The 27,461-nt window shown below is 28.7% G+C and overlaps 1 protein-coding gene and 1 non-coding gene across 2 annotated transcripts in view; both read right to left on the bottom strand.

Annotated features, from left to right (window-relative positions):
- Nna1 (Nna1 carboxypeptidase) overlaps positions 1-27,461 on the bottom strand; it is an 80,262-nt gene that overhangs the window by 8,738 nt on the left and 44,063 nt on the right. Inside the window, exons 2-11 of the mRNA XM_075357611.1 lie at positions 25,939-26,114; positions 22,598-22,750; positions 17,443-17,672; positions 16,154-16,300; positions 10,789-10,924; positions 9,972-10,085; positions 4,190-4,300; positions 2,812-2,981; positions 1,583-1,742; positions 77-304 (exon numbers count right to left, since the gene is read on the bottom strand). Of these exons, the coding sequence (XP_075213726.1) occupies positions 77-304; positions 1,583-1,742; positions 2,812-2,981; positions 4,190-4,300; positions 9,972-10,085; positions 10,789-10,924; positions 16,154-16,300; positions 17,443-17,672; positions 22,598-22,750; positions 25,939-26,114 (1,625 nt within the window). The remainder of the gene's footprint in view (positions 1-76; positions 305-1,582; positions 1,743-2,811; positions 2,982-4,189; positions 4,301-9,971; positions 10,086-10,788; positions 10,925-16,153; positions 16,301-17,442; positions 17,673-22,597; positions 22,751-25,938; positions 26,115-27,461) is intronic.
- TRNAV-AAC (transfer RNA valine (anticodon AAC)) lies at positions 27,310-27,382 on the bottom strand. The gene has a single exon. It is a non-coding gene; the product is annotated as a tRNA-Val (tRNA).

The following is a 27,461-nucleotide window of genomic DNA, read 5'->3' as shown; positions in this document are numbered from 1 at the left end:
AGAATTTTTAAAATTGTTAAAAAAGGTTTACAGTAAAAAAAAAATCTGAAATGTGGTTTTCAAACTGATAAATTACCTTTGCAGGATTTTCATCACAAAAGTCTAGTAGTGTTTCACAAAATGCTCGACCCATTGCTTCATAATCCTGTGTTGTAAAGTGTGTCTGATTTCTTGTTCCCAGGGTTGAACCACCAAATGATGCCTCCATTGTGTAACTGTTAGCAACACCCATCATCCATATAACAACTCTACCTGTTCCTTCTTTACTTCTTTGTATACGGAATTTGCAACTTTCAAAAGAAAACTGAAATGTGTATAAATTAGGTTTATTTATAATTTTCAAAAATTATTTTGTGATAAAAAATTGAATTAGTCTTTTATTGAGATATTTTTAAAAAATGTTCTAATTACACTTCAAGAAAAAGCATTAAATTACACAATCAGCTACAGTGGCATATTTATATATTAATGTAGCTATTAAATTTCAGGCTTGAGCACCTTAGTGTAGATTTATGGTTTGAATACTCTTTGTATTCAAACCATAATCTTACTTTCACTTATTGATTATCCCTTAATCAAAAAATCTATTTAAAAGAGTTATATTTATCTAAATGGATGAGAAATGGGGAGTTATCTTCATTTCCTAGCAATACACAAGAGAATAATTTAGTTTGAAATATGTTCATAATAATTTTATTCTTTTACTTCTGTCATTCATAAATATACTGATGTATTTTTTTTTTTAAATTGAGGAAAAATGCAAAAAATTTGTAAGAATGAAAAGTTGGATTTACTTTTTGTCATGCAATATATTATGGAAAAGTAAATAATGCTGTCCACATATTCCTGTAGTGCAGGTTCCCACTTAATTTGGTACGTCAGTGAAGGAAATCAAGGCAAAAAAATAGTGTGTTTTTCAGTCTATAACCATCATTATTTGTACATAGCTAATTAAAAATTTCTAAAAAATGTAATTATAAATTCCTTATTAGCAAGCTGATATAAAATTTTATATGTGAAGTTGTTAAATGATCCCCATCCACTTTATACTCATTTTCCTCATCTGTCTTCCTCTGAATGCTATGTCTCACTTATGTTCCTCTTTATCCAAAGTGATTGTGATCCTCTGCAGACCACAATCATTTTTACATTTTTTTATATTTAATGAACTGTTTGATGAATTGTATGATGAGCTGTTTGATACATTCATGAAATACACATTGTCCTGAGATATTATAACAGCTAGTAACCAAATTAATATTATTTCAGTCTCTTAAGATAATGTATGAGGCATTTGTAGTGTACAAATAAACAATGACAATTTTGGAGGCAGAAACTGACTTATCAGAATTTCAAATTGAAAACAACTCCTATAGAAAGAAATAGTAAATAATTCAGTTAAATAGTAAACTCAGACTCAGGAGAAATTTTCCTGAAGTTTCCAATTTCAGGAAAATTTCTCCTGAAGTTGGATTAAAATGAATCCAACTTAATTTAATCATGTGTTGTTATTAATTAGTTAATAGAAACTTAGTGTAGTTTTAATTTTAGTTTATGTTTATTGGTTCTGTTATGAAAATACCTTATCTGCTGCATTTTTATGAAGCATCAAAGGGAAGACTTGTTCTTGTAGTTTTTTATCAGCATATCGTTTATTTTCACAGCCATAAATGAACACATTATGTTTCCTTGAGTGTCCATGTAAATCACAGTACATAGCAATGCCACATTCTTCCATAAGTCTGTTAACAATTAACATTACAATTACTATTTTATTTTAAGTTAGAAATTATCTTTTAGACATCATTATTACAATAACTTAATGATAATTTATGTTTCATAATATTTTTAATTTTAATTACCAATTCATTTTACTAGATTATAAAATTATTGTAGAAATTCAATTTTTTTTATCTCAGACTAGAAAATTCTTTATTGCTAAAAATTGTTAAAATTGATTGAAAAAATACAGATTAATTAATCTTATTTATTTTTTAGGGTGAGAGTGAATCCTCAAAGTTCAGAAGAACTTACGTAAGCAGAGGTAATGTAATGTAAATATGAGAGATTCATAAAAAAGATTATCATGAGTGAATTTTTAATCAAACCTGGGACCTATTTTATGCTATTACCTGTCACTAATGAGTTTCAATTAGCAGGCTTAAAACAATATAAGTTAATAATTGACTAATTTCATTATGTGATTTAGCGTATATTATTAGCATATGAAGGCTAATCCCAATGCAACATGACCAATTTATGAGTATTGGTCTTAGGTGATTAATAAGTACAAAGTGCTATTTTTAAATATCGTTTTATAACAGTTTTGCTCACCTGGGAGTGGCCATATATAATCTTGAGAGTAAGTATAATCTCTTGAATGATAAAAATGTTCGTAGTTTGAGATGGAAATCATTTTAATTTCAGTCTTTCATATATATAATTTGGTTGTAATTTGTTTTTTTCTTAATATAAAATATTTAAATTTTTTTAATTTTCTGATCTCTTTGAGATGAATATTTTTCATCAGTATCTTTCTTTTCCATAATTTAAGTCATTTGACCTTTGGATCTTTCCCATGTCATTTATTTTGTATTTTTTATGTTTTTTTTTTAATGAAATTATATAAAAAAACACAAAACTAATAGTTGTTTAAAATAAATAATGACTTAGATAAATGACAATTTATTGGGATCTAATTTTATATTCTAATCATTATAAAAGAAATAATAATAATAATTTATTTATAACTATAAGTATTAATAATTATTTATTTATACATTATAATTTATAACTAAAATTATTTATCACCTCCTTATCATTAACTTTGTGTGCCAAACAGGTGGGTATGTTTCTCTTATTACTGTCCGGTATTGTCTATTTAGATCTCTGCCGGTCAAGGAGCACCTGTTATTTCCAACTATCACTCCATCAGGGTTCAGCATAGGAACTAGCTTGAAAATAAATTTTTCACGAAGTTCCTAAAACAAACATTGTTATGCAGCACAAAATATTTGTTCCAAAAAAAAAAGAAGCATTAGTAACACTGTTACAATATGTAACAACATTAACACTTTAATAATATTAATATCAACAATTCATTAGTCATTTATTAATAACAGTATAAATAAGATTATATTATTAAAGTTATGATATTCTTAAATATATTAAACACCTATTACAGTATTCTTAACTGCCTTGTAGTACTACAGGACATGTCTACATATGAATGTAGTTAGACAAGCAATTTATCAAAAATACTTTTAACTGAACTATATTGTCAAATGGGGTTCAGTGATGAAATGTAAAAACCTCTACACTGTTTAAAATGCTGGTCATGGTCTTGATGAGAGTATCTATAACATTTCATTTGTGTTTATAGCCCGTTGTGAAGAAGTAAACCTTCAAAATAATACAAAATCAATTTTTTTTTAATATTCTTTAAATGTAACATTGAAACTATAAATACTTTATTTGCAGGTTAAACACGTTTGATAATCCAGGCCTATATCGAGTGGTTGAATGCATTAGGGATTGAATGTGTAGTAAAATTTGTTATAAGATTCAAATGGAAGTATTTTATAAAGCTGATTGAAATGCATGATTTTGTTGCTTTTTATGTTTTAAACCAATATATGTGATGAGATGTAATAAATTGTATGATTTTTATTTTACATAATTCTTTAAAACATGGAACTTTTTTTTAGTAGTTTTTTTATAGTTAAGGAAATGTGAAGTATGTTTAGTTTCAGTTTACTTTTAATTCTTTTTCTTACATGTCTGAAGAATATTTAACTTCTAATAGCTAACAGAAGAATGAAAAATCAATTTTGAAGAAGCTTATGAATTTTTATTGATTTAAATCTCAGAATAAGTAAATGTAATTTTACATCTTATCATCATAACTTGAGGATGTTTGGCTGCCTGTGCACTATCTGCCAAATTTGTGTAGGAAAACCTACTTATGTCAGACGAACTGGATTAATTACATGGAGATTATATGTATATTTGATGCAACTAATAAGTTGCACAGGGATCAAAACTAAACCTTAGTAATCTGTTTGGATGAACAAATACTATAATTTAGAAATATCATTTCGCAACATATGTGCTGTTTTTTCTTTTAAATAAAATTATGGATTTAAACAATTTTTAGCCAAGTTTGTCTGATAAAGCTAAAAATACTGACTCTGGCCTGTGAGGAGTCACCAGTAAGAAAATCCATGAAACCTTTCATCATCCATGAAGATGGCGTTTCCCCTGGGTGTACTCTGCCTGTAATTACAACTGCTTGCTTTCGCTGCAACATTTATTTTTGAAATTACAAATAAAATATGAAATATATTGATTTCAAATTATATTGTTTAAAACTATGTTAAATAAACAATTGATTTAAAATTAAAGAAAATCTATTAATAAAACTTAAATTCTTATATATAATGAATAATAATCTGGTGAATGTTAATTAGGTTGTAATTTGTTTTTTATTGTATTTGTTCTTTTATTGTATATAAAAGAAATAGTTATTACTTAAAATTAATTTTTTTGTGTATATTTGATTACAAATTCAGTCATTGTTAATTCTATATAAATGTTTGGCACAAGAAACAAAATGTATGATCCTATTAGAATTTTTCATGCTGAATTCAAATATATAAACTCATTTCCTCCATCACCCACTGTTTTTTTTTGTGATTTATTAGTAAATTTTGAAAGAAATGTACAAATTTATATGCATGCAGGGCACTATTTAACTTTCCTAAAATGCAGTAGTTGTTTTCCTTTTGTGTGTGATATCTGGAACATCCCTCTTTAGCATCCAACAATAACCAGTGAGCAGTTTTGCATTCACTGCTTTTAGTACCTGTTTTCCATGATTGAGATTTACTGGTGGAAGAATTCCCCATGGTTGTTGTCACTGACTGTGCTGAGATTGTCCGGAAAGAAATTCAGGTGTGAATTGAAGATATGAATTTTTAGGGACATGTTACAATCCATATGTTGGTATGACTATAATAATTCATCCATAATGTCACAGTAGCCAGGAGATTTTTTCCTAAAACGTCTTGCACAGCACTTTTAAATGACCTCCATGCTGACTTTTCAGACTTGGCTTAATAGCTTTTCAAATTGTCCATTTCTAATCAAGGCTCTTATCTGGGGACCTACAAAAATTCCTTCCTTCATTTTAGTGTCACTAACATGAGGAATTTTTCTTTCAAATAATAAAATCCAGTACCATTTTTATCCATTGCCTTAACAAATTTTTTGAAAAACCTAATTTTTTTGGAAAGGAGGTAGAACAATCATTTATAAATTAAGTAGTGGGGATGTATAATATGTTTCTGTCCAGGTGTAATTGATTAACGTTTTGATCATTCCTTCCTGATGTAATGATTGTCTTATACTGTTGTCCCTTTTGCATAAAAAACAACAACATTTAACGTAGCTGAACTGTAAATCCATTAATAACGTAGTAACCTTTAAATCACAATATATAGTACAACAGTAATTATTCTGAATTTTTTCTAACAGGATTTTCATATTGTCATATGTTTTTTCATGTTAGTTGTATAAGCTAACAGCACAGAATTTGTTGCTATTGTGCAAAAGGACAGCCCTTTAACTAGTTTTCAAAGAATCAATGAACAGTTTCCATCCTGTAGAGTTACGTTCATATTGAAGTACATCCCTGACAGCACAATCCTAATATATTGTGACACATTGTTACTTTGTACTAACTGTTTTCTTCAGAATACAAATCTTAAAACTCTTCCTGATGATTATGAGAGAAATATACTTTAGTGTCAGCATGGAGAAAATTCCAGCTTTTCAGACTAGACCCCGAAAGCTCAGCTTGTTTCTTTGACAAGTTCAAATCCTGGACAAGGTCATTTAATTCACCCTGAGTTATCAGATGAGGCTCATGGGAAGACGATTCTGCTTCAAAAGTAGGATGCTCTTGCTCCTCATGTTGAAATTCAGTAGCTACCTCATATTCCGCTTCATCTTCTGTAGTTAGGTGTGTTGGAGGTAAGTCCTCACCATGAGAGGTTGGCCTCAAAAGAGATGATAAATTTAGGTACTGCTCTATGTGTTTGGATTTACTATTCCTTTTATCTTTGTAATATAGAAATAACAATCCAATAAATGGTCTTATGGTTCATGCCATACCTCACTAGCATAGCAAAACTCATGTGCTGATCACTCCTAGCCCAGTGTCAGACATTCTGTACAGGTTAAACAGCAGATGCAAAGGACATAGTTCTTGTTTTAATTATCCAGCTTTTTCTTGATCTTATGAATTATAATTTTAGCCAAAATATAATTCATAACATTTTTTTCTTAATTAGAGGAGTCAAACTTTGTTGTTCTTTAAATGTCAAATCCCCAAGTATCTAACAGAAGTTATCCAGAAATTTATGCATTTCCTTGGCATAGTTATTGACTAACACAACATACTTGACATAGTAACTGTAAATCATAAAACAGAATGAAACCACAGTATGTACTTACACAGCAAATGCTTAAACAATACTAATGTGTTAGTTGTATGATTTAGAATACTGCTCTGTACTGATATGTTAGAATTTATGTATGTAGAGCTACTGTCTTCATAATGTTATGTTTATATCCTAACCTCTGTTAACGATCATTAAAATATGTTTTTATGTACATAAGTTATCCCTAAAAACATATGTATAATTCTGCAAATGCAGTACTTTAAAAATATTATCACATAAAAACAGTGGGTGAAGAAGATTCTATTTCATTTTTGAATTACCATAAAAAGTTACATTGGGAGCATGATAAAACTTTCATGTGCCAAAAAGGGCTTATTATTGTTATTAATTTAATTTAATTAACTGTAGAGAACGAGAAAACTAGCAGCTGAGGGAATATGATCTAGCTGTTTGGTCATTTAATATGGCAGAAACTTACATTTTATTTTGTTGACTTTTTTTTTCTAAAACATCTATATAATTATAGATAGAACTTTGTAGAAAATAAGTTTAAAGGAAATATTTAATGAATATATGTAATAGAACAATTGAAGTACAGACCAATTGAAATTGGATGACTTACCTTATTTCATTGCATAACAGAAGCACTTTTGCGAATTTGATTCTCATCATCAGCTGCATACATTTTACATATATATTTATATAAAACAAAACCATCAAACACTTGCAATCCATAACAACATACTACCCATTCACTTATAATTTTATGTTATAAATATTTTTAAACTAATTAAATTTAAAAAATTTAATTAATTTATGTTAATAAATTATAAGTGAGTAGTATGTTGTTATGGATTGCAAGTTTTTGTATTATATGTATAATGTATGAAGCTGATGATGCGAATCAAATTCACAAAAGCGCTTCTGTTATGTAATGAAATAAGGTAAGTCATCCAATTTCAATTGGTCTGTACTTCAATTGTTCTATTAAATATAAATTAATTTGTATTGGTACAGAGAAATATGGTTATTAAAAAAAATGCTTTTAAAAAATAATTTAATCAATAATCTCATTCGTGAGGTATAATATTTTTTTTTATTATTATGTTAAAATATTACAGGAAATACAATTCAGTTATATTGCATTGTTAGTATTTATTTTCATATTGATTAATCCTTTTCAAAAAGGATTGTCATCCGTTTTGTTCTTTCATAGATGGATATAATAGATAGTGTGTTATAAGTAAACTCTGAATATATATATCTACTAAATGGTAGTTATGTAAAGGTATAAAAAAAAAAAAATATTTTTTAAAAGGCAGAAAAAGTTTTTAGTTCTGAAAAATAATTAAAAGATTGAGACAACTTGGCATATATAGAACTAGTTGGAGTATTTATATCTAGCTAGAGGAGTCAAATCATTGAAACACAAATTTAGTTAGAATTTCTTTTTAGCAAACCTTTCAGTTTATCTGCTATATCCATCTACCATAAACATGGATCAGTTTTTCCAAACCATTCAGTGAACACTATTTTAAATGTAATAAAATTAACTATCATGTCCATTTTTAATTTTTTTTTTCTTTATGGTGCAGATTTCTCAATGGACTAATTTCCTTTTATCACCTCTGTAAATATCAGTTAGGCTTTAATGCAATCTCCTTCCTGATGTTCAGAGCAGTTCTGTATCCTTTTTTCGGTATATGGTTCTTTAAATGAGAAGATATCTGAAGATTTTTATCCAAATATTTATGTAATATTCCTTCTAATCTGTACACTTTTTGTTACTTGAAGAAATGTTCTTTCTAATGGTTAAATGTATGTTTTCTGTGTGTTTCTGAGCATCCCAGTATACTTTTGCGACAATAGTTAATGGCTCTCATTCAATAAGATTTTTATCTCTTACCACATGATGAAATATTATAAGTTGTTGATTTTGAGGGTAAATATCTAAGACACTTTTAGATTTTAATGAAGTACATATAAAACTACTTTTTAGTATTTTTCAGGCAGTTTATTTGAGAGGTTTTTAGATATATCTGGAAAAGAGGCTACTTTTAGAGAGCTGATTCTGATGGTCTTTGGATGATTATAGCTTGTGAAATTAATAAGATTCTTTCATTTCAAGTATAAAAAAGTAGATATATTACTCTGAGTTGGCTGCTTTAAATTAATTTAAAATAGTATGTTGTATAATGATACAAAATTTGAAATAATTTACTTTTGAATTTATGATTTGATTATAAACTTATCAATTTTTAATCAACTTAAGAGTAAGCTCTATGGAATCAGAGCTAAAAAAATAGAATTTTTCCAGATTTAACTAAAAACCTCTCAAATAAAGAGTCTAAAAATTTTTTCAAGACAAACAACAACACAAAATTGAACAGGCTAAATTTTAATTATACCTTAGGAAATCCAGACTATCCATTTTATATATTTATCTTCAGACTTGACCTTGCATATATTTAATTAGGTAGATGCATAAACTTTTGGAAGTATTGTGCAAAAGAGTATCTAATATCATTGTAAAAATATTGGATTGGTCTAATTTCAAGGAAGATTCAATTTCTGAAAGTGAATTATTTGAACAGTTTAAATACCAGATTACTTATTTTACTATTAGTACTATTAATTTAATGCATCAACTTTTTTTCCCCCTTTTTTTATTCCTAATGTGTACATTGCAATCTGTTCAATTAGTGAACAATAAGCAACCCCCCCCCCCCACCTGGCTAAATGAGATGAGAATGATGTGTAAATGAAGTGTGACTTTGTACAGACTTAGGTCAACCATTCCTGAGATGTGTGGTTAATTGAACTCCAACCACAAAAGTACATCGCTATGTTCTGTGCAGTATTCAAATCCATATAAAAGTAATGTAAATATCTAATAAAAGTTAGTACTTTTTTTAGGATCTGAATCTCAGAATCTTCAAAAATGAGCTGTCAGATTGATCAAAACTGACAGGATGTATCTAAATCAGCTGTCATCAGAAATCAACAACTGATTTCCCATGATGAGTTTACCACTAGACCACCTCGATGGGCTTATATATCCTGTAAACTTAGAATGAATAATTTATTGCGATTGTAGTTCGTGTAAAGCATCGTAAAGCTATCAAAAAAAAAAAAAATTAGTAGAAGACTGGAAAAAATTACTTGCAGTTGTTTATACATTGCAGTTATTTATACATTCCTATCTAAAAGATATCACTCATGTTGGAATAGTACAGGTGAATAATGTTATGAATTACATAATTTCTATTATCATACAATTTTTTTCTTTTCCAGTTACTTCTGATAAATATCATTCAAATGTTTTCAGTTCAGAAAAATTTCAGATACTAAAAATTATCTCTAAAATTTTGTTAGTAACAGTTACTATTACTATCTGAAATTTTTTTATGTTCTCCTACAGGGAGGTAATTTAAAAATTCTGCTGTTACATCCTGTTAATAAGTATTGAGTTAATTTTATATAATCATTCTATGTTGTCAATCTCACCTTAGGTTCATCAATTGGTGATGGAGAAGTTACAGTAAGGTAATATACATTATTCCCTGCTAAAGAACGACACAGCAACCTCAGTTTACTGTAACTAGATTTTATAGGATGATTCTGTGAGACAAAAAATCATAAAACAGTTATCAGTAGCTAAAAAAGGTATGAAATTATTGTATGATTAGATTTTAACACTGTGAAAATAAATTAATATTTAATTTAAGATACAAGCACAAAAAAGAAAGTTTGATCTTTTGTTAATAATTTTTCATATTTTTTATTATAGTATATTCATAATTCTGTTAACTTGAATTGTTAACAGATATTTCACTGCACCTATCATGTATACATATAATGAGGATATATGATAAGAGTATTAAAACTTGATTTAATCAGTTCCCTTTATTCTTTGTTAAAAGTAGCTGAAGATTATATGAGGATGTGTAAGAACATTAAAAAAAAAAATAGATTAAAAATTTTAAGAGTACAATAAAATAGAGTTTAGAGTAATTATAATATTAGTTTTCAATTTTTATTCTGGGAAGAAACTAATTGTCTCATAATGCTTAGCTTAGAATCATTCTCAAGTGCATCATAAGCTTTCTTTGATGTCTAATCTAATACTGATAAAAATCAAATAACCTCACAAACTAATTACACAATTATATGTTTATTACCTTATATACAGTTATTATATTTAGTTTCAAATTGTAAAAATTATGACAGAACACAGTTGATGAAATTTCCAGATCTTAATTTTTTATTGCATATATGATATTTATGTGGTTAAAAAATTTCAAATATATTTCTTGGTACCTACCTGCAATTTTATGAGGTAATCTTGCAAATCTGTGTAAGTGTAAGGGTAACAGTGTGCAAGGTAGACAATATCACAGTCATGTGGAAATTCCAAATTGAAAGTTAATGTAAAACTTCCATTTTCTTCATCACCATTTCTAGAAGTAAGAAAAATAATAATCAAATAATAGGTAATATCTAGAATGTAAAAATAAATAAATTTTACTTTAATCTTTTGAAGTATTTTACAACTTTGATTACTCCACTACATGTTTTATTTCAGGTTAAATTATGAAAAATGAATTAAAGTAAGTAAACAACAAATGGTTCAACACTGGTATTGGACACATATTCTGCCATGCTTTTGAATGACATGCATTTTCATGTTGTTGAAAGTTAATCACTGGAAAAATATATACTGGTTAAATAATTATTGGAAAATAATTGCTCTTGTTAAAATTGTAAAGCTTTATAAATTGAAAAACCCCTTCAGCATCTTTATAGATATAAATGTTATTGTAGATACATTTCCAGCAATATTATATAGATTAAAATTAGTTTTTGATGAATTTATGTAGTTGTTTTAAGTTGAATGTATTTTGAATTAGTTTTCCTGGCGCAGTTTTTTATTGTTGAAATTATCTAAGTCTTTCTTAAAATTTTAAGTTGTTTGTTAAATGTAAAACATTTTTAGTCACTTCATTATTTATTATATAAATCCAAAATTTAAATTGAAGACAATGCCATAAAATTGAAACAAACAACATTTCTTTCTATTTATTTCTTGTTAGCTTAACACTGAGTCACTGATTTTATTTGCAAGTAATTATATTTGATTCATATATATATATATATATATATATATATACACACACATATATAGTGATTGCAAACTGTACATCAATCTCTTTGGAGATGATTCTATTGCCAAAAATAAGAAAAAAGTTCATATAAACAAAGATCAGAAAACAGTTTGTTATCGAATTTCGGCTCATGAAACATTTAGCCCTGCTTTCTGCTCTTTCTGTGAAATTAAACCGTACTAAAATTCTTGGGGTACAAATCAATGGGTACATTTGGTGCTTCCTTATGGATTTTTTTATCTAAAAAATGTAAAAGTTGTCCCAGACCTCTATCTCATTTACATCTTAAGAAAAAGGGATAAAACACGAAAACCCTTTTTGGAAAATAAACTTTTTTTAGCTTTGGAATAAAATAACTTTTTGTTAATTTACCAATAAGCAAATAAAAATTTCTAGTTAACTATGTAGAAAATTTAATTCTGAGATAATTGATATAAATAATATTTACTAAAATTAAACACAAATTTGGAAAGTTCAGCTTTAATAAAAAACAAAACACACAAACTGGATTGGAAAAGTGATACGATTATAAACAGAATAATTTTCATTAATGTTTGAACACTATAATGTAAATGAAAACAAGTAGAAAACTTATGAATAACAAAAAAAAAATCTGATGTGGACACCACATTACTTTCTTGTACACTTATTAAATTACATAAACACATTTTTAAAATGAAAAGTACATAACATTTTATTTCATTAATAACTTCTGATATTTTTTCGTGGTGTTATTATTATTTATTGTAAAAATGTTTTCACAGTCAGAGGTTAATAATTATAAATAATTCAATATATTTAAATTAAAAAAATTAAGAAAAAAAGGAGATGAAGTCTGTTTTGAACTGATGTGCCTTTCACTTGTAAGATCCAAATATTTCATTAAAGTTTTATTTGGCTATAACTCTGGAACCAATGAAAATAAGTACCACTTTTGTTATATCGTTGAAAAGCTCTCAATGAGGGCTTATTACTGCAGTTAAGAAAAATTACAAAATCCAAAGAATTTGGATTTTGTTCCAGTAGATTACAATCAAAAGGGGAGGTGTACAACTGGATGTTACAATAGTTCTAAATCCAAAATTTTAACATTCTACGTCTAATCGTTTTTGAGTTATACGAGATACATATGTACAAACGTCACGTCGAAACTAGTCGAAATGGATTAAGAAATTATCAAGATGGATATTTCCGTTTAAATCAGAAAACCGAAATTTTTTGCGATCACAATACTTCTTTACTTCGTACAAGGAAGTAAAAAAGAATAAAAAATAGATTTAAAAAAATAAAAATCACGTACTTTGGTTTTTTTACTTGCTTGTTCGAAGTAGAGGATCGCGAAAAATTTCGGTTTTCAGATTTCAACGGAAATATACATTTTCACCATTCCTGAATCTATTTTGACTAGTTTCGGCGTGACATATGTACGTATGTATTTCGCATAACTCAAAAACGATTAGCTGTAGGATGTTGAAATTTTGGATTTAGGACTGTTGTAACATTTAGTTGTGCACTTTCCCTTTTGATTACAATCGACTGGACCAAAAGTGTCCAAAAAAGCTCAAAATCCAAAAAATTTATTTTGAAAATTTTCTTAACTTTAGTAATAAGCCCTCATTGAGAGCTTTTCAACGACATGTTATTAGTGGTACTTATTTTCATTGGTTTTAGAGTTATTGCCAAATAAAATTTTAATTAACGACATATTTGGATCATACAAGGGAAGGTACATCAGTTCGAATCCGACTTCATTTCCTTTATCATCTAACTTTTTTTTAAATTTAAATATACTGATTTATTAGTAATTATTAACCTCTGATTGTAAAAAAAATTACAATAAATAATAATTCAATAATGACAATTAAAAAAATGAAAAAATTCAGAAGTTATTAGTGAAATAAAATGTTATGACTATTAATTTTTTTAAATGTGTGTATGTAATTTAATAGGCGTACAAGGAAGTTATGTGGTGTCCACATCAGAGTTTTTCTAAAAATAATTAAATATCTAAATGGTTACTTGATAATGATAAAGCTGCATGCACTTCTTCAAAGCCGTAGCTCAATGAGGCCACTCTGTTCAATGCATAGTTCAATTCGGCAAATCCATGCTAGCTGGACACGTCTAATAGCATCATTATTATCCTAACAGTAGCTCCAGCTTCTAATATACGATGTATCAATTCTTCTTGTGTGCCAATACGAGCGGAATAGACTAACAACTTCATCCAACCCCAAAGGAAAACGTCCGCTGGTATGACATCGGGAGATCAAGGTGGCCATTATACTGGTCGGTTTCGACCAATTATTGCTTACTAAATGTGTTATTTAAATGAGTCATCATATCAATACAGTAGTGAGCAGGTGCGCCACCACTTAAAAATAACATCTGCACTCAATCTGCAAGTGGAATATCTTCCAAGAAGTCCACCAGATTTGTTTGCAAATAATTCAAGTTCAGCTTTCCATTGAGCCTTGGCAGTAAGAATTAAGTGCCTGTGAGATTATCATCAAGACCATACCACACATTAAACAAAAATGTGTGTTGGAAATGACTTGCAGCAATCTCATGTTGATTTTCATCTGCCCAAATGTGAGTGTTTCGATAATTTGAATGATATTTCTTGTAAAACAGGATTCATCAGTAATTAGAATATTACTTAGGAAATGGAAATGATGTTCACATTTTTAAATTGACAATCGACAAAATTTCATCCGTTTATCAAAATCAGGTAGTAATAACTCTTGCACGCGAATTGTTTGAAATGGATAATTGCTCCCGTAACGCATCACACACTTGATTGCGAAACACGAAAGCGATGTTGTAACACAACCTTCTCTGATGCTTGAGGTAGGAAATACTTGTACCGCATTCAATACTAATTCTTCAGAAATTGCATTTCTCACAAAACGTTCACGACCAGAATCAAATTGTTGTGATTTAAATATACTCGTTTCTCGAACTCGTCTCTCAAAAGAAGCCTCAAATGTTTTACTCTTCGATCTGGATAATTTTCGCGATATTCACGCACAGTAGCCAATACATTTTTAATTACTTTACCATAAATTAACTATATTATTATTAATTATATTTGTTCAGGATAAACAAAATAAAAACTACTCAATAAATTGCAATCAAATTTTTACCCATGTTTCTTGGCATAACTGAGAAGGTTAGGTAACATATTTTATCTTGAAAACTATATGTATATTATATATACGCTGTAGTGGAGATTTAACTGTTGAAGCAAAAACTTTAATGAATTCAATTAATGAACTGTGAGTATATATTACTGTGTGAGCTGGGTTGAACTGAATGATTCAAATCAATCGAATGAATAATATAAAGAAAATAATATAATTAAATTTACGTTAAATTAAATAAATTTAAAAAATTCTGTTTAACAATAATGATCTTCCCGTGAGGACTATGTGTGAGATTATAATGGTGAGGTATGCGAACACATCGTGGAGGGTTAGACCAATTATCACCATTAACTAGTAACAAACAGGTACCCTTAGGATCATGTATTGGGAGGTGGAATGGAGTGCTCTTACAATATTTCTGCAAATAACAATCCGATTTTAAAAATTCTAACGGGGTATTTGTTAATAGGTTGAAGGCTATTTTTTCCATGTATCAGGTGGTACATTCTCGATCTAACAGATCACGATTAATCGGAATGTTGTTATATCTTCGCAACCAATCTTCCGATTTTCAAAATTCAAACGGGGTATTTGATGTGTATATATAAAGTTTATCTGTTTGTTTGTTGTCGCATCACGCGAGAACCGACTGACCGATTACTTTCAAATCTGTATACATTCGTATTATCCCATTGAAGGTTTTAAGCCGTAGACAGATGCCCTAGCTCCCTTGAAGGTTAGTTAAGAAGTTAAAAATATTCAGTACTTCTTCGCTATTAAGAAGGGTGAAATTGTGAATTAAAGATATTTATTAAAGAAAAAATTGATTAATCCTTTTATTTCATATTATATTTCTGCCACCATGACGAAGAAATATGAATATGAAATATGAGTTATGAATTTTTCGTCATTAAAGGTGTTTGTACTTCAGTTACCGTAGTTACTACTATTTTGTCTTTTGTAGATTTAGTTTTTTCAGGTTTCTATAAATCCTGAATGCTTTGTTATTTATCAGTATTATTCTATCAAGAATAATAACTTACAGTACATGAGGATAATGAAGAGTGCGGGAGTTCAGGGAGTAGAGCCCTCTGGGTAGACAGGAATGCCGACAAAGCAAGCTCTGCAGGTGTCCAGAGTGCCGGTCTCTCTGGCAAAATTGGGAATGGTGAGCTCTGCAGCCCTGCAGTAGGCCCCAGTTATGCCCCTGGGTTGGCTTCAGGGTTTACTTGAACCCCGAGGGTTGAGTTTCTAGCTTGATGAGCTGGCTAGTATACATATAAAATAGAATGTTAACATGAGCTGTTTCTAAAGTAAATTGCTATTTATGGAATTAATCTTTTGATAATTTATTTTATAGCTATTTGTAATTACTTACTTATCATCATTACGGAAATAAGTTATATTTTCCCCACATCTTCTCCACCCAATCTTATTTAGTACTGCATCCTTTGTAGAATAAAAAAGTGGACGCATTCCAACACTGTACAAGCTTTCTGCCTTAGAAAGATTTACTATAGATATCCTGAAAACAGATTTTTATTTTTATTAGTAATTATTTGTCCAATAGAAAAAATCTCTGCTGTACTGTCAGAAGCTAAAATGAAAAATAAAAGAATAAGCAATACAGCAGTTGGTTGTGGATAGTAGGTTTTACTTGATGATTAGTTGATGTTAAAAATTCTAATTTGAAAATAAATTCACCACTTTTATTTTCAATTATTCTTGTGAGGCTCAACAAGTATATAATCAATCACCAACATGATGTTAAGGAATTTCATAACAGTAAAACAGTTTTCAAAGATGTTCCCCAGACAAAAAAACAGTATTGAATGATTAAAAATAATTATTAATTATAATAATAATTATTAAACAGAATAAACATTTCTTTTCTTTAAAAAAGTTTAACTGACTGCTGACTGCTAGAAGTTTCTGAAAAGTGTTTTTGTAATCTACTACCTTAATGAGTTGTGACTAACAGAAACAATCTTTGAAGTTGTAGTTGGAAAAGAATTATGATAACAGTTTGCTGTAACAGAAGTGTAACAAACTCACTATAATCTTATACTTCTAATAGCTATTCTACAGCTATTAGGGTAATATTGTAGTAAAAATATAGCTTTAAAATCATAAACCCTGTTTATTAATTCCTCAAAATGGAGCTTGGTGAACTTATAATGATATCAATAGCTATGCAACATCATACATTATAAAAAAGAATTTATCATCAATCTGAAAAATTTCTCGATGAATCAAATAAAGGTAAAAAAATTAATTAATTACATTGAAAATAACTGAAAAAAAAATTGATCAACTGTAAATGGTGGGAAATTTTTAACTGCAAATTCCTTTTTATACAACATAGCTGAATTTCATATTAACTGATATTAGTTAAAATATTTTCTACAGTAATCATGCATTTCTCATTGTACTCAATTCTTTCATTTTTGATTGAAGTGTGTAGCTAAAAATATTTGTTGTACATATTATCTAGATGAATTATCTAAAAACCAAATGTATATAAGAGTTATTGTACCTATAAATTACCATCCCACAATATGTATTTCTATTATTTAGGTGATTCAACAAGGCTTGATGTTGAGAAATATTCAGTGTAAATAAAAAAATAAACTAATAATAATGATGTACAGTCATATTAATATTCACCTGTAAATACGACTTTTTCTAGTATTTTCTATCCGGAAATAAAACCACTGCATATGGCGATTAGTATAAAGGTCAGTTCGAAGATATAGCTCGTAATATGTTTCTGTTATTCTGACTGCTTTAGCAAGGTTTCCAGACTCAAATCTTGATTCAAATCGTAGGTCATCTTCTCTCTCTGTATTACATGAAGGTAAAAAATAACGACTTCCGCCAACACTTGATCTACTAAACTGAAAAATTATTTCATGGAGTTTTTATCAGCACAAAAATGTTAAGTGTTAGGACATAATTAACATTAGTGAATAATTTGAACAATGTAAGTTTATAAATTCAGCAAGTTGTTTTTGTATTTTGAGTTTTTATTTGTATAACATTATTATTTGTATCAATGATAAATGATAGAGCTAATTAGCTTCTGTATGACAATTCAAAAAACTTCACACTCTGTATATATGTAAAAATCTGAAATAATTTAAAATTTATAAATGTTTTAACTAAACATTGTAATTATTTTCCTTGGAAAAAGTGTGTAATTAATAGATGTTAATATAAACTATATGTTAATGATGTTTAGTCATAACAATTATTACAATATTATTATAACATATTGTAATAATAAGTTATTATTGCTCCTACATCTTTAAGTACAATAAAATTTGGAAAATTAAAAGTTTGATTGAAATAGAAGTCTTTTGCTCTTCTGCTAAGTTAGAAAGCTAACATTTGTGAACTACCAACTTTTTATTGATAAATAAAAAAGTATTATTTTATTTACTGGACCAAAGTTACTAAATATAACATTTCAAAGACTGACATCTGAAATCTTCTATAGAATTTTTATCTTCAATGGGTTGGTGCTACCATTTTCCCTGTTTGTGTCAGATGTTGACTTTTCTGAGTTAAAAACAGTTACCAAGGCATATATTATTTAATGTACAATATGTTCAATCAAAAAATGTGTTAAATTTAACCAATCTATGAGTGATATAAAAGAAGTCATTAATATATTTAAATGCTTAAAAATAGTGTACTTTAATCAAGCAGAAAGTGATTTTTAATCTGTCCTGTGTTAAGTTTTACCTCCTTGTACAAAATAAAGGAAATATTGTGATCACAAAAAAAGTTTGGTTTTCTGATTTCAATGGAAATATCAAATTTGATCATCCCTGAATCCATTTTGACTAGTTTGGCATGCACTTTTTATAAATCTATCTTCATAACTTATATGTTCTTCTTCTGATTTAAGTACTGACTTTTAAGAAATGTCAGATCTTATTTTGTTTGTCCCATATTCAATGTCTTATTCTGCAGAAATATCAATTTTTAAGGATTTTTTATTGGGTGGGGATCTTTTAAAAGAAGATATAAGATTAACAACTAAAGATCTTATATAAGTTAAATTTTTTTTAGAAACTATAACCAAAATGTTCAGTTATCCATTATTAATAGAATGAGTTAATATCATTATCATTTGTTATGACAGCTGATCTGTAATGGTGCAAAATTCAAATCAAGATAAAGGTATAATTCATTTTAATTAAGATTTAAAAAAATAATAAGTAAATAAATAGATAATAAATAATAATAATAATAATAATTCCCTTCTATGAATTATGAGACCTTGCCGATGGTGAGGGGGCTTGAGTGCTCAGTCATACAGAATAGCTGGACCGAAGGTGCAACCATATTGGAGTAGTATCTGTTGAGAGCCAGACTAAGGAATGATTCCTGAAAGAGTACAGCAGCTCTTTCAATAGCTGTTAAGGGGGTAGGTCAGGAAGACTTAAACAGCAACACCAACATCACTCAATCTTCTAAGTACCGCGCAGCTGAAAGCAATGGAAAACTACAGCTGTTTTTTTTCTAAGAAAATATAGCTCTCTACATTTTCATGCAACAAAGATGGAGGCGCCTTTCTTGATAAAATATTCTGGAGGTAAACTAGTCTACCGTTTGGATCTCTGGGTGGGGACGACTGTTAAGGAAGGGTTCACCAGAAAACTAAAAAATAATATTCTATGAATATGGAATGTTAGAAGCCTATAAAAGTTGGTAGATTAGAAAATTTGAGGAGGGAAATGGTTAGGTTAAATGTAGATGTAGTAGTAATTAGCAAGGTTCAGTAGGAAGAGGAAAATGACTTTTGGTCAGGTGATTTTAGAATAGTTAACTCAGTGTCAAATAAAAAGCAGGCAAGAGTAGATTTCATAACGAACAAGAAAATAAGGAAGAGAGTTGAGTAGTTCAAAAATTTGAGTGAATGTGGGCTGGGCAAAAGAAATAAAAGAGGGGATTAACTTATTGAGTTTTACACAAAGTATAATTTAGTAATTGCCAATATCCAGTTTAAAAATCATAATAGAAGAATATACAAACGGAAAAAGCTGGACGATACTGCAAAGCATATCCAGGAGCAGACATTGATAGCGACCATAATTTAGTGATAATGAAATTTACATTGGGGTTTAAAAACCTGAAGAAAAGGTGCCAGATGATTCAGTGGAATTTAGAAAAGCTTGAGGAAGAGGAGGTAAAGAAGATTTTTGAAAAGGACATTCCAAGAGGTCTGAGTAAAAAAGATGAGGTAGAAAATATAGAAGAAGAATGGAAGAAAGTTAAAAAGGCAATTCTTAAATCAGCAGAAGTAAACTTAGGCAGGAAAAAGAGAACCGGTAGAAAATCTTAGATATCAGAGGATACATTGCAGCTGATGGATGAGCGTAGAAAGTATAAGAATGCTAGTAATGAAGAAGGACCTATTAACAATTAAGAAATAGTATAAACAGGAAGTGCAAATTAGCAAAAGAAGAATGGATTAAAGAAAAGTGTTCACAAGTGGATAGAGAAATGATCATTGGTAAAATAGATGGAGCATACAGGAAAGTTAAGAAGAATTTCATGTTACATAAGTTAAAATCTAATAATATGTAAAATAAAGATTGTACACTGATTTATAATATGATAGAGAAGGTTGATAGGTGGGTGAAATATATTGAAGAATTATACACAGAAAATGAATTAGAAACTGGTGTTATAGAGGAAGAAGAGGAAATTGAAGAGGATGAAATGATGGATACAATATTGAGATCTGAATTTAATAGAGCATTAAAGGATTTGAATGGGAGAAAGGCTCCTGGGATAGATGGGATACCTACAGAATTACTGCATAGTGCAGGTGAGGAAGAGATAGATAGACTATACAAACTGGTGTGCAATATTTACGAAAAAGGGGAAGTACCATCAGACTTCAAAAAGAGTGTTATTGTTATGATACCAAAGTAAGCAGGAGTAGATAAATGTGAAAAATACAGAACAATTAGCTTAACTACTCATGCATCAAAAATTTTAACTAGAATTCTGTACAGAAGAATTGAGAGAAGAGTGGAAGAAATGTTAGGAGAAGACCAATTTGGTTTCAGGAAAAGTATAGGGGGACAAGGAAAGCAATTTTAGCACTCACATTAATAATAGAAGGAATATTAAAGGAAAAAACTAATATACACGGCATTTATAGACTTAGAAAAGGCATTTGATAACGCAGACTGGAATAAAATGTTCAGCATTTTTAAAAATGTAGGGTTCAAGTACAGAGATAAAAGAACAATTGCTAACATTTACAGGAACCAAACTGCAACAATAATAATTGAAGAGCATATGAAAGAAGCTGTGATAAGAGAGGAACTCCTACAAGTAACTTAAGTAGCAGTTAATGATATTAAAGAACAGTTTAGATCTGAAGTAACAATGCAAGGTGAAAAGATAAAGATGCTACAATTTCCTGATGATATAGTAATTCTAGCTGAGAGTAAAAAAGATTTAGAAGAAACAATGTATGGGATGGATGAAGTCCTACACAAGAACTACCGTATGAAAATAAACAAGAACAAAACAAAAGTAATGAAATGTAGTAGAAATAACAAAGATGGACCACTGAATGTGAAAATAGGAGGAGAAAAGATTATGGAGGTAGAAGAATTTTGTTATTTAGGAAGTAGAATTACTAAAGATGGACGAAGCAGGAGTGATATAAAATACCGAATAGCATAAGCAAAAACAAGGTTTCAGTCAGAAATATAATTTACTTATATCAAAAATTAATTTAAACATCAGGAAAGCATTTTAGAAAGTATGTTTGGAGCGTATCTTTATATATTGTGAAATGTGGAGGATCGGAGTGCCTGAGAAGAAAAGATTAGAAGCTTTTGAAATGTGGTGCTATAGGATAATGTTAAAATTCAGATGGGTGGATAATGTGACAAATGAAGAGGTGTTGCAGCAAATTGATGAAGAAAGAAGCATTTGGAAAAATGTAACTGAAAGAAGAGACGAACTTATAGACCGCATCTTAAGGCATCCTGGAATAGTTGTTTTGATATTGGAGGGACAGGTAAATGGGAAAAATTGAACAGGAAGGCAATGCCTGGAATATGCAAAACAAATTGATGTTGGATGTAGGGGGTATACAGAAATTAAAAAACTGGCAATAGAATCTTGAAGAGCTGCATCAAATCAGTCAAATGACTGAAAAAAAAAATAAAATAAAATAATAAATAGATAAAATTAAGATTAAGATTTTTTTTAAAAATTAAAATTAATTTTTATTTAAGAATTGCATATTCATATTAATAAAGTACTTTACACCTTGAGTTTAACTTAATAGTGTTGTCTAAAAGATTGTGAACCATATAGGACAGGATTAACTGACAGTATGTAATAACTTGCAGCCTATTTTAAGACACTATTATCTAATAAAAAAAATTTTCTATCAATATTTTAAAAATATTATACTGTATCATCAGTAATAAAAATTCAACTAGCCTAATAGAGTTATGTTTTTTTCAGGTTCATAGATATATTTTCAGTTAATGGTCATGACAAAATGAAAACATTTATATAATTGTTACAGTACATTACTTGATGTTAAAAAAAAATTGATGCAACTGATGGTGATGGATTCATAAATCTGAAGAAATGGATTATTGTCTGATTAAACTGTATTTGCGTCTTCACAATATTGATAGAATACATCACTAGACGTTAGATTGTAGTGATTGACATTGACTTACAGGAATATATCTTTAAAAAATTCATGTATAGTGATTTATACTTATAAAATAAGTATTTTGTACATTAAAAAAAACCTCTATTTACTTACATAATTAACTGCACTCATTGGATAATATTGGAAGACAATTGTACCAGACTCATCTCCAACAGGCTTTGGTTGTATTTCTCTTCCTGTTGGTTGATAATAGAGCTCAGGCAATGGTGGCAGGTAGTCGATGTGTTGGATTCTTTCATCTGATACCTGCAAATGTAATTCATTTTTGCTTCTGGACCTGTTAACACATCCCTAACACCTTAACAGCCTAAAATGATGTAATTGTAGGCTATTATAATTTTTTTTTATCAAAATTATTTTCATAATTTTTGTATTTGAAATTGTTTTATATGCACTTTTTGCCTTTATTTAGAGTTTTTCACTGATTATGTAACGTTTTATTAACTGAATCACATATATTGTAGTCTACTATGACAAATATGATGAATATCAATGTATTTATCATATGATATTAACAACAGTTAATATTAGCACATGTAGCCTATTTAAATTAGACATACATTCTTATTTCTTATGGCATCACATGCAAACAATATGACTGAATTTAATAATGCACTTCTTCAATGTAATCTAAATTTCAGTTGGTTTTGTTGTTTTTTTCTTTTCTGTAAATTTTAGAATAATGATGTTTGACTGGCTGTCAAATTTGGTTAATTATGATGAAACAAATTCACTAATAACACTGCAAAATATGTATGGTAGTGTTACTTCATTTAATGTATGAAAGACAAGACGTTCAAGACGTTCAAGGCAGAAGTTCTAAAATGATCTACAATACAAATGTACAAATACAAAATACCAATGTAAGAACCTACAAATGCTTCCCAGAACATATAAAAGCTGTTATATTGTAAGATAAACCCAACATTGTTATCTTGTAGCAATGTATCACATGCACTTTAATATGGTAAATATGGAAATACTGTTTCATTTTAAGAAATGTGTGCCATTGTTAAAGTGTACAAATCTAAAATTTTGGTCGCTAAAAAAAGAAGAGAAATAATATCATGAAATTAAAATTATAATGAAATAAAATAATGAAATTTGAATTTATAGATGTACTACAATTTATGGTTTTCTCATTAACTAACGCAAATAACACACAAAAATTTACACATGTTAAATACGTATAGACTAAATACATTTATCAATAATAAATATAATTTAAACATATTTTATTATTATTTTAGACTGATGTTGGGGGTATTATATTATCTACTGGCTCTTTGTTTTGAATTTTTTGTTAACTAATTTTCTAATCAAATCAGATTCATTGCATTATTCATTATCTGAATTTAAACTTTCTGTTTATTAATTTGAAGTGTTGTAGAATTTTGGTATGATCTAATTTCTTCAAAATATTTTATTTCAAATTCTTGATCACCAATTTTTCAGATATTTTTATCACTTGATCTTTTCACTCACTAGAAAAAATATTTCAGATTTCTGATATCAGGTCTTATATTTCTATCTGTTACATTAAAAATCATGGTCATTATTTATTTACATTTCTTGCAAATATATTTTAAAGAATTTATTAATGAATAGATTCAGAGGCTGAACATAAATATCATTCAGGTATAATAATAGATCAGTTTCACCTTACTCAAAAATTTGGCTTTGTTTCTTTCCTTTTGTGCCCTATGACTCTATCCAAAGACAAAAAAATTACAGACTTACTTTATTACCCTCTAAAAGAGTGTTATTTTTCTTTAAAATGAAATAGCAATGCTTATCTCACTTTAGTGAACTTTAATTAACACAGATCCACTAATACTCCAATAATTCTAACACATAACTTTTTGAGACCTGTTCTCATCAGTAGACTGCAATTCCTACAATAATTTATATTTATTACTTTTCAAAATTTAATAGAATTAAAAAACTCTATGTCATTGAAATTTTCTCCTTTAAAATTGAGCTGGTCATTGCAGTCTCACATTTTATACATTCTTAATGGAATTGATTTATAAAATATTCATCGGAATGATTGCATTTTCTGCTACTGGTTATTTTCCAAATGAGGTTTTATCTGATTGCAATATATTAATCTGATATAAAAATAATTATTTAAAACAAAAAATGGAACCAACATCAAGACCACATAATATGATGCACATAGAATTATAAGATTTCCACTGGCTCTACAGATGTTGTGTATTATATATAAGGTATATGGGTCCAGAAAGTTTAAAATGAGACCTGATTTTTGATGACTTTATTAATGTGCTAGATATCTAGTGCAGAAATTCACATTACCCGCCCTACAGAAGACCATATAACATCATCTAATGTGATACATACATATAGAATATCAGGTTTCCCACAGTCCCTACCTACCTGCTGGATGGCAAAAATGTTTCTTTGTCAATTTTCAGAATGATTTTTTGTGTCTGAAAAATTTTTTCAACATCATGGTAATGATTGCAACAAGATTTATTTCAATCTGATTAATAGGAAAAAAGTTATATGCGAACAAACAAAAAAAAAATATACGGGTTGAATTCATAATCTTTTTTAAAGTAAATTAATAAATAAAAATTAAATTTAGAAAGGAACTTTTATAAATCTTCCTCCTTGTTCTAAAAAAAGTCAAAATAAAAGTGTTTAAAATTATGAAACTATAATAAATAAATGAAAATTAAGAAGAAAACCTAAATTTGTTAATTATTTAGCTGGGGAAAAAATAAAAGTGTACCTGGATAAATTGAAATTCACATGCTAGCAATCAGGGGTGTAATCAACAACTCTCACATTTGAAGAGACTAAATGAGATAAAATAGTAGTTTTATTTATGATGTGTAGTTACGTATTGGTCAAATAATTTGTGTTATTATTTAATAATAATTGTTCATCATCTGAACTTGTTTATTGAAATTTTCTGTACTAAACATCCAAGTATTGTGTATGCTGTTTTTCTAAAATCATATTAGTAGATGAAATCAGTACAACATGAGCTCCAAGGTAATAATACAAAAATATACCAAATACTGCATACAGAACTACATAGAAAGATTTCTAATTATATTATGGAGTTATTTCCTTAATTCCTTTATGAATAACTCCTTTATTATTGGATACTTCATTAATAATAAACAGATCAAATATTCTGTCTGATTTTAAATAATCTTAATTGTCCTGTTTCCTAATACTGTAACAGTTTCAGTGTGGAGTAAATCATAATCTGTACTCTAAACATAAATGAAAACAATAGTACATAACTGCTGTGAAATTGCAACAAACAAATTCTTCAACTAGAAGTCATATTTCTTATCATTTCTCTTTTTCTCTTATTTATAAAATATAATGCTTACTTTAAAATCTGACTTAAGAACAACTAAATTATAATAAAAATTTAAATCAACACATTTTACCTGGCATTCAGCTGGCCATCTTGCAGCTTGTTGTGGACAGTCCAATTCTTTTGGTAATGAAAAGAGGTCTCTAGGTTCTCTTAATTTGGCAATTGGCTTGAGGGTTTTTGAATCAGTGTTGATTTCTACTTGATTTGTTTTCAATGTATTTTGCAGGAAACTACTCAAATATGAACCTGTAAAAGATATTTTGTTTTAAATATGATGACTTTGTTTTATACAACCACTACAACAAAACATTTAACACAACAGCATGTCTAGCAGGTATCATTTATTCACAACACAAATAACAGTGCTAACAGCCACTGATGAACACATTCCACAAGAGCTTAAAAAAAAGTGAGTTAGTAAAAAAAAACTAAATGCTATGTGAAAGATTTGCCTTTATTTGCTGGGTTGACTGAATCTATTCCAAATTTATGTGATTAATATAGGAGAGCTGAAATTACTGCTCATAAATTACTTTTATATAATTATCACTTCTTTTCAGACAGTAATTCAAGAAAGTACCTTTGTTAATTATTAGTTGGGTTGTTTGTAAAAAAAACACATCTGTTTAATTTTCATTTTTATTAAGAATGCACTATATTTTTAATTATTACTGTTATAAATACTTTTGTTGTTTTATATAATTGGCTTGAATTGAAACTTATACTATTTTTAAATTTTACAAAAGTTCACTAGGCTAGTCTAGTGGTCTTTTTTTTTAACCTCTGGGACCACTGTTAGTTATTGCTTCAGAGGATGAGATGAATGATTTCTAGCGTGTGTGAAAATGCCATGCCTGACATGGATTCGAACCCAGGACATCCGGATGAAAGGCCAAGATGCTACCACTTGCATCATGGGGGCCAGCTGGAATGATTGACCTTTCTTTCTTTTTTCTGTTTAGCCTCTGGCAATTACCTTTTAGATAATAATTTAGAGGATGATATGTATGAGTGTAAATGAAGTGCAGTCTTGTACAGTCTCAGTTCGACCATTCTTGAGATGTGTGGCTAATTGAAACCCAACCACCAAAGAACACCGGTATCCACGATCTAGTATTCAAATCCGGGTAAAAATAACTGGCTTTACTAGGACTTGAAGACTGTAACTCTCGACTTCCAAATCAGCTGATTTGGGAAGATGCGTTAACCACTAGACCAACCCGGTGGGTTAGGAATGGTTGACCTGAGTCGATTCAAAACCACACCTCATTTATGTCATACATATCATCCTCATCTCATTGGGCCACGAGGTGGAAGGTTGCTTATTGTTCACTAGTTGAATAGATTACTAAGTAATCATTAGAATAAAAATGATATAAAGAAATGTACAACTAATAAAAAACTTAAACTAAAAATTTATGAAAATTAAAAAAAAAAAAACTGTTTCCGCCCAGGATCGAACTGGGGACCTTCTGCGTGTTAGGCAGACGTGATAACCGCTACACCACGGAAACATAAGACTACGTGCTGACAACAACTTTATATAAGTTAATCATAACATATAAATATTTAAAACTTCTTTTCCTATGGATT

The sequence above is a fragment of the Lycorma delicatula genome, chromosome 2, assembly GCF_047948215.1.
Source record: "Lycorma delicatula isolate Av1 chromosome 2, ASM4794821v1, whole genome shotgun sequence".
NCBI lineage: Eukaryota > Metazoa > Arthropoda > Insecta > Hemiptera > Fulgoridae > Lycorma > Lycorma delicatula.
This window is presented reverse-complemented; position numbering and strand designations above follow the sequence as displayed.